The 13,446-nt window shown below is 37.2% G+C and overlaps 1 protein-coding gene across 3 annotated transcripts in view; it reads left to right on the forward strand.

Moving 5' to 3' along the window:
* The first annotated feature begins 1,778 nt into the window (after positions 1 to 1,778).
* RIT2 (Ras like without CAAX 2) overlaps positions 1,779 to 13,446 on the forward strand; it is a 187,228-nt gene continuing 175,560 nt past the window's right edge. Inside the window, exons 1-2 of one of the 3 annotated variants that reach the window (XM_046905803.1) lie at positions 1,779 to 1,815; positions 1,975 to 2,077. In XM_046905803.1, the coding sequence (XP_046761759.1) occupies positions 1,975 to 2,077 (103 nt within the window). In that variant the 5' untranslated portion in view covers positions 1,779 to 1,815. Of the gene's footprint in view, positions 2,078 to 3,890; positions 4,224 to 13,446 lie in introns of those variants that run through there. The other 2 variants (XM_001233996.7, XM_040656151.2) reach the window with 2 other exon arrangements.

The following is a 13,446-nucleotide window of genomic DNA, read 5'->3' on the forward strand; positions in this document are numbered from 1 at the left end:
GAAGGGAAGCCACCCAGAGGGAACTGGACAGGCTGGAGAAGTGGGCCCATGTGAACCTAATGAGGTTCAACAAGGCCGAGTTTAAGGTATTGCACTTGGGCTGGGCCAATCCCAGGTATTTATACAGACTGGGAGAAGAGCTCCTTGAGAACAGCCCCGTGGAGAAGGACTTCAGGGTCCTGGTGGATGAGAAGGTGGACATGAGTCAGCAGTGTGCACTTGCAGCCCAGAAGGCCAGCTGTGTTCTGGGCTGCATTAAAAAAGGGGTGGCCAGCAGGGAGGGCGAGGTGATTGTCCCCCTCTACTCAGCCCTTGTAAGGAGCTATCTGGAATACTACATCCAGACCTGGATTTCCCAGCAAAAGAAAGATGCAGAGCTCTTGGAATGGGTCCAGAGGTGGACCACTAAGATGATCAGAGGGCTGGAGCACCTCTCCTATGAGGAAAGGTTGAGGGAATTGGGCTTGTTGAGCTTGGAGAGGAGAAGGCTCTGGGGAGACCTCATTGTGGCCTTCCAGTACTTCAAGGGAGCATGTAAACAGGAGGGGGAATGACTTTTTATGAGGGTGGATAGTGATAGAACAAGCAGGAATGGTTTTAAACTAAGACAGGAGATTTGGGTTACATACTTGGAGGATGTTTTTCACACAGAAAGTGATGAAACATTGAAACTGGCTGCCCAAGGAGGTTGTGGGATGCCCTGTCACTGGAGGCATTCAAGGCCAGGCTGGATGTGGCTCTGGGCAGCCTGGTCTAGTGACTGGCAACACTGCCCATGGCAGGGGGATTGAAACCAGATGATCTTTGAAGTCCTCTTTAATTAATCCAGGCTATTCTATCATTTTATGATACTTATCACATTCTTTAAATATTGTGCAGCTTTTAAGGATATCCTTCTGAAATCGGTGAAGTATTCTGGTCATTTGTTGCAAGTTTTTGCTAGATAATTCTACAGGGAGTATAAGTCAGTGTGACATTTGGATTTTATTTTTCTTTTTTTCTTTCTTTTTCTTTCTTTTTTTTTTTTTTTCTCTCTCTCTCTCTCCCCCCCCCCTCCCCCCCCCCCCCCCCCCCTTATTTATTAGGACAAACTGAGTTGTTTAAATATGTCACGCAATTTTCATAAGAAATACATGAACATATTTATTTATTTATTTATTTAACTTATACATTTATTTTCTAGATGAATGGGTCTTTTTTTTGTTGTTCCTGTTCTCTTCTGAAATTCTGTGCAGAAAATAAAAACAATCTGCAAATAAATAAATGATACGAACTGAAATAAAATAAAATTATCTGTGGACAATCCTAGCCATAGAAAACTTTGCAGGAAGATTCCTGAAAAGTAAACTCTTTTATAAGTTGTTGGTCCTTTTGTTTATGATTTTATTAAATGTAAATCTTGCAGACTTTATGAAGACAGAATCAATATTTAACTCCAAGTTTGCAAGGGGGTTGTCTGGAAGTTTACTGTTCCTTAAAATCAAAGAAAGTGATACACAGAATAGCAAGCATCATAATTCAGAAATGCGATCCATTTCTTTCTTTCTTTTATTTTATTTTATTATTTTATTTTATTTTATTTTATTTTATTTTATTTTATTTTTTTCCCTGGATTCTTAGCTAAATTTGATTTCAGTGACACAGCAACACCCAGAGGTATCTGATCTCTTGAGCGTCACAAAACTGCTTCTGTCCAGGAAGAGAAACATGGAAAATGATACAGAGCTGGGAGGGGGCAGAGAGAGATTTTTATTGGAAGCTGTTAAAGTGGTTGCTATGAGACATTCTCCAGCTAACACAGGCACAGCAGTGAGTGTAAGGCTGATAAATCGTACCTCTTGTATTATACCTTTCCATTCTGTTTTTTGTTGTTGTTGTTGTTTTAACAGAGGTTTTATAGTTGTTTAAGATCAGAGACAGCACCTGCCAGTTGCTTTTTCTTCCCTTTTTCTCCCTTCTTCTGCCTCGTGCAAGATGGAGCTAGAAAATGAAATGATCAGCTCCTCCAGCAATTCTTCAGCAGGCTCCAGAGAGTACAAGGTGGTGATGCTAGGAGCAGGGGGAGTTGGCAAAAGCGGTAAGTTTCAGCGGCAGCATATCTGTTTAGAAAGGGTGAATTGGGAATGTAAAGTTGAAAGAAGAATGATTAATGAGGGATTTCATTCTTCTTCTTCTTCTTTTTTTTTTTTTTCACATTGTTTGGATAAAAGGATCTATAATTGGTGGCTGGGGCAATGAGTCAGCTTAATTTGTTACAGAGTGAGATATTATAAGCCTTTTTTAATTAGATATTTTTGCAAAACCACCCTTGGCTCCATTGTATAGAGGAGAGAGTGGTCAGTTTGCTGCAGTTAGAGAAACTGTAAGTGCTCATGTCACTCGCTGAGGGATGATGTTTAGTGTGAATGTAACTTGTTGACCTTCTGGCCCTTGCGCCTAAGTAGAAATGTTACTAACTGCAAAGTCAGCTGTACTGTGCCAAGTGTGGAGGATGTCTACAGTGACTATGTTTTCTTCCCCACAATTCCTTACTTTTTGCTGAGTATTATTTTGGCACAGCTGGTGTTGGTTTCCTCTCCTGTCCCATCAGTAACAGAATGCATGTTTGAGCCTCATTCCAAGAGATAAAGAAAACTTGCAGCATGTTTTAATATCACTGTCCAGTGCTGGCAAGATATGTCATTATTTTCTCTGGACGATGTTTTTATTTTCCCAGATTTTATCATCTTTGATTTATTCTCACTGACAGTTGCATTCTCTGTTCTTAAAAGGACTTTGCTGAATGTGCAGTGTTCATCTCAGAAGCCAGTATATTGATCTGACTACATAACAATAATTTACTTACATATTTTCGAAATTCAAAAAGAAAAAAAAAAAAAGAAGAAAGCAAATAAACAGGAAAAGTAATATAATAATAATATAATGAATTCCAAATAAATTTCAGGATAAAGAAAATTGTAATTCTAAATTGTAACAATTTTGTAAATTAAACAAGTTTTATTTCCTATTCAAACAACAGGGCAAGGTGCAAATACAGAAGATTAAATAGAGCTAGTGGGTATAATTTCCTGTCTGTATATGTTACCTCTGTTTTGATGTTATGTTTAGCTTCAACTTCAGTGCCACATCTTTCAGTGACAGCTATTTCCCACCAGTATTGTTTAACCAAGGAAATAATTCTGGCAAAGGTGTTATGCTATGATCACTATATAAAATGGGGAAGAATGCTTATCTCAGAGTAACTTTCTGCAATTTCAAATTAACATGTCCATGTCCATAGTAAAGCAGTTATCACGAATGTCTGCTGGAACTTTCAACATAATTTCCCTTTTTTTTCCCCTTTAACGTAGCCCAAAGATGGCAGCAATTTTTTCCAAGCATATTTGTGTAGGAACCATTTTGTTTTGAAGGGGAAAAAAAAAAAAAAAAAAAAAAAAAAAAAAGCTCATCATACTCATATTATAGAAGTATCACAACACCCAATTTATATACATATTGAGGAAACATTAATGTTTCCATTTCCTGTATGATAAGAGCTTTAAAGCATGAGTTTAAGGAGATAAGTAAGAGTTTATTCAAATCTTATTGTTTCATTCTTCAGAAAACATTAGCTGATGAATTAATGAGACTAAAACCCTCAGAGCTGTGGATTACACAAGGTAATGACACATCTCAGAAGATGAGAAAGATCAGATAATTATTTAAGAAGAATTTGATGTCTTTATGATCTAGACAAATAACAATGGGATGAAGTGTCTAGTTATGACGTTCAATGGGATTAATGAAAATCTGAGATAAACCAGGGAGGGGGGGGGGGGGAGGGGAGGGGGCAGGGGAAGGGAAATCTGACAATTAAGAGACTGAAAAGGGAGGAAGACAATTTGTCAATTACAGACTTGGAGTTTCCAGTATGGAATGGGTATGAAACATTTCAGTGCAATATTGAGATAGTCCCTATTGCTCAAATTCCAATAGAGAAAGTATTGATGTAATATTGTAAATCAGTAGTTAATATTGACTGAAGTATAGACTAGATTAATTTAAACCAGATTAAAAGCAAAAGATGTCCAGAAGGACTATCTCCATTATTTGAAATGAGGGTGGCATTTTCCTAATGACCTACACTCACTGTCCAGGAAATTATGTGTCTAGCTACAATAACAGCATCAGAATTGAATAAGGATGTGAGAGAAAAAGTTCTATTTCCATCTCTGATTTTGTAGGTAAGTGATATATATGATGACATATTGACAGTATCCTAGCTTCTTTCTCCTTCCTCTCTTTTCTCCTTTCCTTTTTAAGCCATTATAAAAAGAGTAACATTTGGAATTAAGTTTCTGAGTGGGAAATCTCTTCTAGATAAAAGACTTTCAGTACCTCATTTTATTCAATATTAAATACTTCAAGTAAGAAAATCATTTTGCTTAATAACCAACTCATGGAAAATTTAGAAAGCATCATTTTATTCTAAATATAGTTCACATTTATGGATCCCCTGGGTAATCTGATCTCCTGTTTTCAATGCTCTTCTGTGTGACTTCGTACTGTACATATGGAGGTCTTTTCATTGAAAACTTCACATTCATTTTGATGGGCTGTGAGTAGTCATTATATGTGTAGACAAGTAAGAATGAGGAAGAAGGCACCAGTGATGGATGTCCTTTCGATGTTGGTATTACAGAATATATGCCTTGGCTTTTCAGTCTTATTCCTTCAGTTGTATGTTCCAAGATAACACATTATCCAGAATGACAGTCAATCTCTTGTTATTCGATCTACTCAGTGTAGCAGAAGTTCCACAAGAGTTGACAATAGAAGTTAAGCTCAGCACATTCATATCTGAAACCTAGCACAGAAGAGTAATAATAAGTAGACAGGGAGTGGTTTAAGAGTTGTGATTTATGGATCTGAACATTTCCAAATTAAGTCCAGAAAAAAACACACACACACAAAAATCAGACTTTTGAACAGATTTGTGGCAGTGATGTTTAGTTAATAAGTACAAAGTTATCCACCTGGAAAAGTATTTATCACTGTTAGAGATTATAAATCCCATAGAATGATTTAACCATTTAACCCTTTAAAGTTTTCTGATTTTTTTTCCAGAGTAATACAACAATTTATTATCAAGCACGCCTGTATATTTTGCCATAGATCTGATACATGGATGGATAAATATAAAGCCAGAACTAGAAATTGAAATGAAATAAAAGCACATAAAACGGGGGGGGGGATGGGGGAGGGTTTAAGGAAGTAAAGGAATACTTTGAAAAAAGGTGATTTTTTTTTGACAGACTTTCATTTGGCTACACTCCATACTGAAATCAAGCATTTCTAATACTCACTGTGTGTGTGTTTCACTTAAGAGAACATTTTGACACTGTCTTTTCTGGTTTTATGACAAATCTCAGGTTATTCCAGTACTGTTCAAACCTATCTCAAGTTGACTGACAAAATTAATCCCTAAGAATTCCAGTGTATTTGAAACAGATTTTGCTTACAGATACCCTTTTAGGCTCATGTCTGAAAGATGAGTGTGATGCTATCATGTTTCCTAGCTCTATGCAACTCAAACTTCTGGTTTCAGCTTTGTTTCACAGTGTTATAAGCATACATGCAATTGCTCCTAAATCTCAAAGCCAAGCCCTAATGATATATATTTTGTTAGATAATTACGATAATCACAATAATTAATTGCTGTTTTCTCTATAAAATAATAGCAATGATTAACTGAGGGGATGTAGAATGACTTCCAAAAGAAGCAAAAAAATTGGTATACCTAAGCAAGTTAATAAAATAGAAAACCATTAATACATGAAAAATTATTACTATCTAGGCATCCTTCAAATATTATTTGTGTTATTCCATGTTCTAAACATACTTACATTAGCTGAGTTGAATGAGAGTGGTTTTCAGATTTTTTTAAATAAATTAATATTATTTACTAATATTAATTAAAGTTTATTTATGTAAGGGTGAAGACAATTTATTCCTATTTCCGGTAACTAGAATAATGTGTTTATCTATACAAAAGATGCATTAGATGCAAAAGAAATTTCATGCTACCTGCCCTAAGAAATTGACATTTAAGCTGTGAAGATGAAGTTTTTAAATTTTCACAAACAAATAAATATGTTCTTGCATAAGTTGCTTTTGACAGCAGAGAAAATGTACATTTTTTCAAGAATTATTTCTGAGAGTGACTGCTCATTAATTTGCTGGCACCTTAAAAAAAAAAAAAAAATCAAACAAATACCTGGAAACTTTGGTTAAACTAACATATTTCTAATTCTAATATATAGGTTTGGGGGGGAAAGAAAAAAAAAAAAAGAGAGATATGTTTTCCCATGCTTCAATCTTAAAAAACCAACCAAACAACAACAAGAATAAATAGGAAGAGGAGATACTAAGGAAAATTTTCTCTACGGATTGTTTCAGGCAGAGAGAGAAGAAATGTATTTCTCAGACTGTTTAGCAAATACTTGCTTTTGCTATTTATTTCCGTCTTACTTTGTTGTTGCTGCTAAATGTCCTATTTCTACAAATACAAGTGACTCATCTAATTAGTTTCAGGATCTTGCATACAAAATAAGTTCAAAAATGTATGAAAACAATGAATTTGTGATGTATGAGCTTGTGTAATAGGAATTACATTAAATGCCTAATTTTGCTTTTATTCTTTGATTCAGATCCAAGCTGCTTTTCTGGACTAGTTTTGCCAGTTATTCAAATTTGAAAAAGAAAATTCACTGTCTATTAATTTCAAGCATGTCCTAATACTCAAAGTTCTCAGTAGAGACACTTATCAGATCATAGAGTGCATTCTGGAGAATTGATTCATTTCAGTTATTTGTTAATCCCTTAGAGATAAATTAGTGTATGATACAGGCTACATTGGAAGAGTAAAGTGAGAGGTTGCACTGATCTGATATTTGAAAGTAATATTTAGTTCTGCCGATACAGGTCTTACACCAGGCTAAATATCCTAGAATACACTTCAAAAATTCATCAGGTTTATTAAATGGGCGGGACTTTTTATTTGTTTGCTTGTTTGCTTTTCTTCTTTTTCTTGCTACTTACACTGTAGAACTATACTACAATTTAACCACATATTTCCTAGTCCAATATTGTCACTGTCTTCTCCTCAGTATTCTCCCGGTAAGATACAGCTGTGTATCCCCATATGCTTGGTAAAAATGATCAATGGAATGAGACTGGAATTCTGTTATTTTCTGAGCCAAACCAGTATCCAAAAGGAGAATTAAGTTAGTGCTCAGTGTCACTTGACTTGTAAAAAGACTTTTGAGTGAGTAGGCTGTGGATTGCAGCTAAGAGAAACCAGTTTTTTTTTTCCTTTCCAAAGTCAAAGTATAATTTTTGGTGTCTGCTTCTCTTCTAAATGTAAAATCTCCTTTTTGTTTTGTTTTGTTTTGTTTTGTTTTGTTTTTCCTAAGTGGAACATAAATAGAAACACTCAATTAATGTAGAACCTTGTCTTTGCTGAAAAGATTTGTTTTTTCTCCCCTTCATCCTCTGTTTGGGGGGATGGAGGGGTGGGGAAAGGCTTGTAATATAATCTAACAATCTAGTAGTGTTATCCAGGGGTTGGTACTGGGTCCAGTCTTTTTTACAGTGTTAATCTGTGATGTGAATGAAGGGAGAAAGTGCACCCTCAGAAAGTCTGCTGATGATATGGAGATAGGAGAAGTGGCTGACTCACCAAAAGGCTATGCTGTCATTCAACAAGAAGTGGATGTACTAGGGAGTTGGGCAGAGAGGCGGTTTTAGAGGTTCAGCAAAGGCAAGTGCAGAGTCATACACCTGAGGAGGAAAAAAAACATTAATCAGCAATAGGCTCAGTCTTGGCCTGCTGGAAAGTAGCTCTGTGGAGAAGAGCCTGGATGTCCTGTTGGACAGCAGGTTGAAAATGAGCCAGTAGCGTGCCCCTTATGGCCCGGAAGTCCAATGGTATCCTGATGTGCATTAGAAAGAGTGTGCAAGCAGGTCAAGACAAGTGGTCCTCCCCCTCTACCCTGCACTGCTAAGGCTACATCTGGGATACCATATCCAGTTCCCCAGTTCAAGACAGGGAATTACCAGAGAGAGTCCAGCAGAAGGTTACAAAGATTATTAGGGACCTGGAACATCTCCTTTATGAGGAAAACGTGAGAGATTTGAGATATTTCAGCCTGGAGAAGGGAAAACTGAGAGGAAATCTTATCATTGCTTTTAAAGATCTAAATGGCAGGAGTCAAGAGAAGGGATGCAGGCTCATTTTGGTGGTGCCCAGCAACAGGAGGAGGAGCAATGGGCACAAATGGTTACACAGAAAGTTCCATATGAATGTGAGGTAGAACTCGTTTACTGTGTGAGTGATAGAACTGGAACAGCTGCCCAGAGAGGTTGTGAAATCTATTCAAGACCAACCTGGAAACTTGCTGGTGCAATCTACTGCAGGGAACCTTTACCAGGAGTTGGACTAGATGATCTCCAGAGGTCCCTTCCAACCTCTACAACTCTATGATTCTGTGATTCTGTATGTTTCTGTGATATATATATGTATATATATATATATATATATATATCTACACAAAAGAGAACATTTTCTAAAAATTGAGGAAGAAGAGGACTAGCATTTCTTAATGGAGAGGTAATGAGAGAATTTAGAATTAAAATATGTAATTAAAGATGTATGAGGTCTCCTGGCAGTCACTTCTTTTGTTCAATAAAAACAGCATATCGCCTTAAACATATGCTTAAAAGCAACGTTGGAAATATTTGTTGTGTTAGAAAAAAATCATTAACATTCCTTCACACACGGCTGAAGTTCACCCTCCAGGTTATGAGGACTTCTGCATAGCTGGAAGCATGCTGAGGTGGGAAACCAATAATAATAGTCACCTGATGTATCTGCTGGGCAGTAGTATACATGGAATATAAGAAGATCTGTTAGCTTACCTCTTGCAAAAACCTACTCTCTGTTTTGTCAGTAGAAATGGGATTCATTCATTAAGCACCTCCATCCAGACCTCTTCTAAATGAACAATGTTTTGAAGAGATTAAAGTTCGCAAAATAATACTTTAATGAATCAGCTTCTTACAGCATGAATTATTGACAGATAATTTCACTTATACAGTGAACATTTCATTAAGATGTGTCCTGCTCTGCTTTTCTTAATCATAATGCTTGCTATTAAAGACACAGGAAAACTCTGGGACTGTTTGGCAACAATAAGAATTGAACATTCACAGGCCCTTCTGATTTCAATCACACATAGATCAGCCATTTGAGATGCCCTGACAGAAATAAGGGAACAAGCACTATTTCATGACAATGACTGGGCACTGTCAATATCTTTGCTGAAAACAATCTGCTGAGACAGCCACAGGAACTGTTTCCCATCCAAACCACCTCTGCTGCTGCAGTGAGCCACCTGCAACATTTTCAGCACATGCTACCTGCTAGAATTTGGATGACAAATGGATGGCCCAAATTAGGGCCAGTTTTGAAAGCACAATTAGGATTTTTTTTTTTCCCTTTTTCTTACTGCTTACTTCTTTTTTTTTTTTTCCACCCATATTTTCCATTTTAGTTAGTTCCATACCTCTGTTAACTGTTTTCCAATTTTAATTTCTTCATTAATTGTAATTAGCTTCCTTGAAGACATCCATAGTATTTATTTATTTATTTATTTCCAACATGAGGAGAAACTACTAGAAACTGGAAGCATTCTCACATAGGTCCACTGACTGGTATTGGAGATTAGTGTAGTGCAGTGTCTCAGATTCACAGAGTAAGACACCTTGTTGTGAACTACAGACATTTGTCAGAAAAATGCCTACCTACTAAATAGATCCCAGTGGAGACACCGCTTGAAATCACTTAGTTTCAAGCAGTATAATGAACATCCTGAAAAAAAAATTCACATAAGGTGTTGGTAGTATGACAGAAGAGGTTGAACCTTCCCAACAAGTGTTCTTGCAATGTTGCTGTGTGACAGATGGCAGCAGAGGGGCAGTCTGACAGAACAGCGTCTGGCATGGAGTGTGTGTGAAGCAAAGGTGTGGAACAGAATTGCTCTGTGCAGAGAAAATTGCACCCATTAACATTTGTTGATGCTTGCTGAACATTTATGGAGCCCAACTAGTGCGATGTGTGCAGTGAGACAGTGAGAGGTGTGTTTCACCAGTGGTGACATTGACAGTGGGTCACTTTTGCTAACATTCAGGGGACTTTTGCTGACAAAAATGTATGGCTCATGGTGATGATAGCATTGAAAAATAGTGATTTGTAGCTGAGCATTTGCTCTATCAAATGTTGTTATCATACTCTTTGTATCTGTTGCAGTTTCCATGGAAACAATTAGGAGGCATTACTTTTGGAGCGATCCACATATTTATGAAAAAAAGACCAGAAGGTGGATTCAAAAAATGTTTTTAAGTTTTAAAAATGTGTTTCATAATGTTTTGAAAAATAGAATCTGTAATCAATCAACTGAGAGACTGTTATACATTGTTCTTTAGTGTATACTGACTACACCTATGAGAAGAGCTGTTGTTTAATTTCTTGCTTGGCAATCATATTTATTATTTTGTGATTCTTGTCTATTCTGTGTATATAAAGAAACTGTAAGCAAATTTCCTATTCCGTGACACATCCTGAGATTCCCTTACTACTTTTATCTACTTGCCTACCACCTTTGTAATTGCTTGTGTTATAAAAAACTGTTATCTTTTGAACAGGATATGCAGTATTTTTAGAAAGACTTTCTAAAAAAAAATAATAATTTATTTATAATATTTAGTCTAAATCTACCCTCTTCCAATTTGAAACCATTTCCCCTTGTCCTGTCACTACCTGCCCTTATAAGAAGTCTCTCCCCTGCTTTCCTGTAGGCCCCTTTCAGGCCACAGTGAGGTCTCCACAGAGCCATATCTTCTCCAGGCTGAAGACCCTCAGCTTTCTCAGCCTGTCCTCATAGAAGAGGTGCTCCAGCCCTCTGATCTTCATGGCCATCCTCTGGACCTGCTCCAACAGTTCCATGACCTTCTTATGTTGGGTGCTCCAGAACTGAACACAGTACTCCAGGTGGGGTCTCACAAGAGCTGACTACAGGGGCAGAATTACCTCCCTTTACCTGCTGGTCAGCCTTCTCTTGATTTTTGTTGCTTTCATATCAGTAGGACTTTGTTTTTGAAATTGTGAACAATATGAGATAAATTCTAAATTTCCCCTTTTCTTTAGATTTTTGTTATTTTTATTTTTTTTCTGAATCTTTCTTAAATAGAAATGACTTACTTTTTTTTTTCCCAATTTAAATAAAAAGAAATAATACTTTTGGATTTTCTACACTGTGGATAGTCTTGTTTCATTTGTCTGATGTCATACTCACTTTTTCATTCATCACACACAATTAGTCTACTAGAGTTCTGCTTCATAAAATGATAGGTGATCTAGACTTAGCTTATGAGGCAGAATTGTATTTCCTGGGCCTTATGATATCTATTTATGTTTGCAAATATGTGTTAAGAGACACTTTACTTCTCTACTGGGGCTAGGGGAGAAAAAGTAATAGTCTATCACAATAATTCAGGTATCCCTTGTGATGTGTTCAAGTGCAGTGTCTTATACTTTTCTTTCATTTACAATAATTTCAGTGGATTATCTGATGTAAATTATAGCAGTGAATTCATATCATAACTTGTCAAGTACTACTGATCTGTATTTATGATAGTTGAAGACAAAATACAATTTTTGAATTTTGGAATGCATATTGACCTTGGTTCATAAAAGTTATTAAATGTCTGACGTTACAAGAGGCAGCAAATCACATAAGCTTCCACTTTTTTTTTTTTTTTCTTTTTTTTTTTTTTTTTTCTGAGAACACACTTGAAAGTGTACCTAGACAGCAGTGGTCAATGCCTCAGTGTCTGAGCAGAGAACAGGGCTGAGTGGGCTGAGTGGTTTCCCCAGGGGTCAGTACTGTGAGTGGTGCTATTAAATACTATCATCAATAACATTGACAGTGGGATCAAGTGCACCCTCAGAAAGTTTGTGAATGACACCAAACTGTGTGGTGTGGTTGGAATGCCTGAGGAATGAGATGCCATTCAGAGACCTAAATAGACTTGATCAGTTGGCCAGCAGAACGTCATGAGGTTCAACAAATTCAGTGCAAGGTCTTGCAAGCCCTTGCAACTAGTTGTAATTCCCACTATCAGCATGAGGTGGGGGATGAAAGGATAGAGCACAGCCTGCTGAAAAGTACTTGAGACTATTGGTGGATGACAAGCTGGACATAAGACAGCAACGTGCTCTTACAACCCAGAAAGCATGTCCCCAGCTACATCCAAAAAACTGTGGCCAGCAGAGTTGAGGGAGGTGATCCTACCCCTCTACTCTGTGCTGGTGAGACCTCACATGGTGTACTGTGTCCAAATGGGGAGTCCTAGGTACAGGGGAGACATGGACCTGTTGGAGAACATTCAGAGGACAGCCACAAAAATAATGCAAGAGATGGAACACTTCCTTTAAAAGAGCAGGCTAAGAGAGCTGGGGCTCTTTAGCCTGGAGAAGAGAAGGCTCCAGGGAGACGTGAGGGTGGCCTATCAGGTCTTAAAGAGAAGCTATAAGAAAGAAGGAGATAGACATTTTCACAGAGTCAGTTGTGATAAGACAAGGGGAAATGGTTTCAAACTAAAAGAGGGGAGATTTAGATTTGATACAAAAAAGTTTTCACTGTAAAGGTAGTGAAGCACTGGAACAAGTTGCCCAGAGGTGTAGTGGTTGTTCCATCCCTGGAGACATTCAAGGTCAGGCTAGGCCAAGCTCTGATCAACATGATCTAGCTGTAGTTATCCCTGCTCATAGCAGGGAAATTGGGCTAGGTGACCTTTAAAGGTCCCTTCTAACACAAATGATTCTATGATTCTATGATTTTACGAAAATGTCAATTGGCTGTGATATTTAAGCATAGAAAACCATTTAGAAATAAAGAAAAACAGAAGCTAAAAAAGAACTCACTAACAGGAAGAAGAAATACCACACAGGTGAACAACTAAGAATAAAGAACAAGAAATTAAGAAAAAAAACACAGCACAGAGGTATAGCAAGAAGATGGGAGAAACAGAATACTGGATAATGTTGCATAAAAGTAGTGGTAAAGGAGTGATGGGATTGAATGAAAGCACAGTCATTCATAACTCAGAAAATGTGTTTCAGACTCTCTTTTCCTTGTGATTCTGCTAGATACTACTGGCCTGTGGTTATTCCTCAGTGTTTTCTGAAGGTATTATGGGGACAAAGGGTATACAGGGGTCATGTTAGTGATTTTTTTTTCTCCTACCTCTGTGACTCTCATGTTTTTCATGGACTTCGTTTCCGTAATTGGGTGCTGGAGACAAAGTAGCACAAATCTTACAGTTTTGTACGATTTTGTTTTCCCC

The sequence above is a fragment of the Gallus gallus genome, chromosome Z (genome assembly GCF_016699485.2).
Source record: "Gallus gallus isolate bGalGal1 chromosome Z, bGalGal1.mat.broiler.GRCg7b, whole genome shotgun sequence".
In the NCBI taxonomy this organism is placed as follows: Eukaryota; Metazoa; Chordata; class Aves; order Galliformes; family Phasianidae; genus Gallus; species Gallus gallus.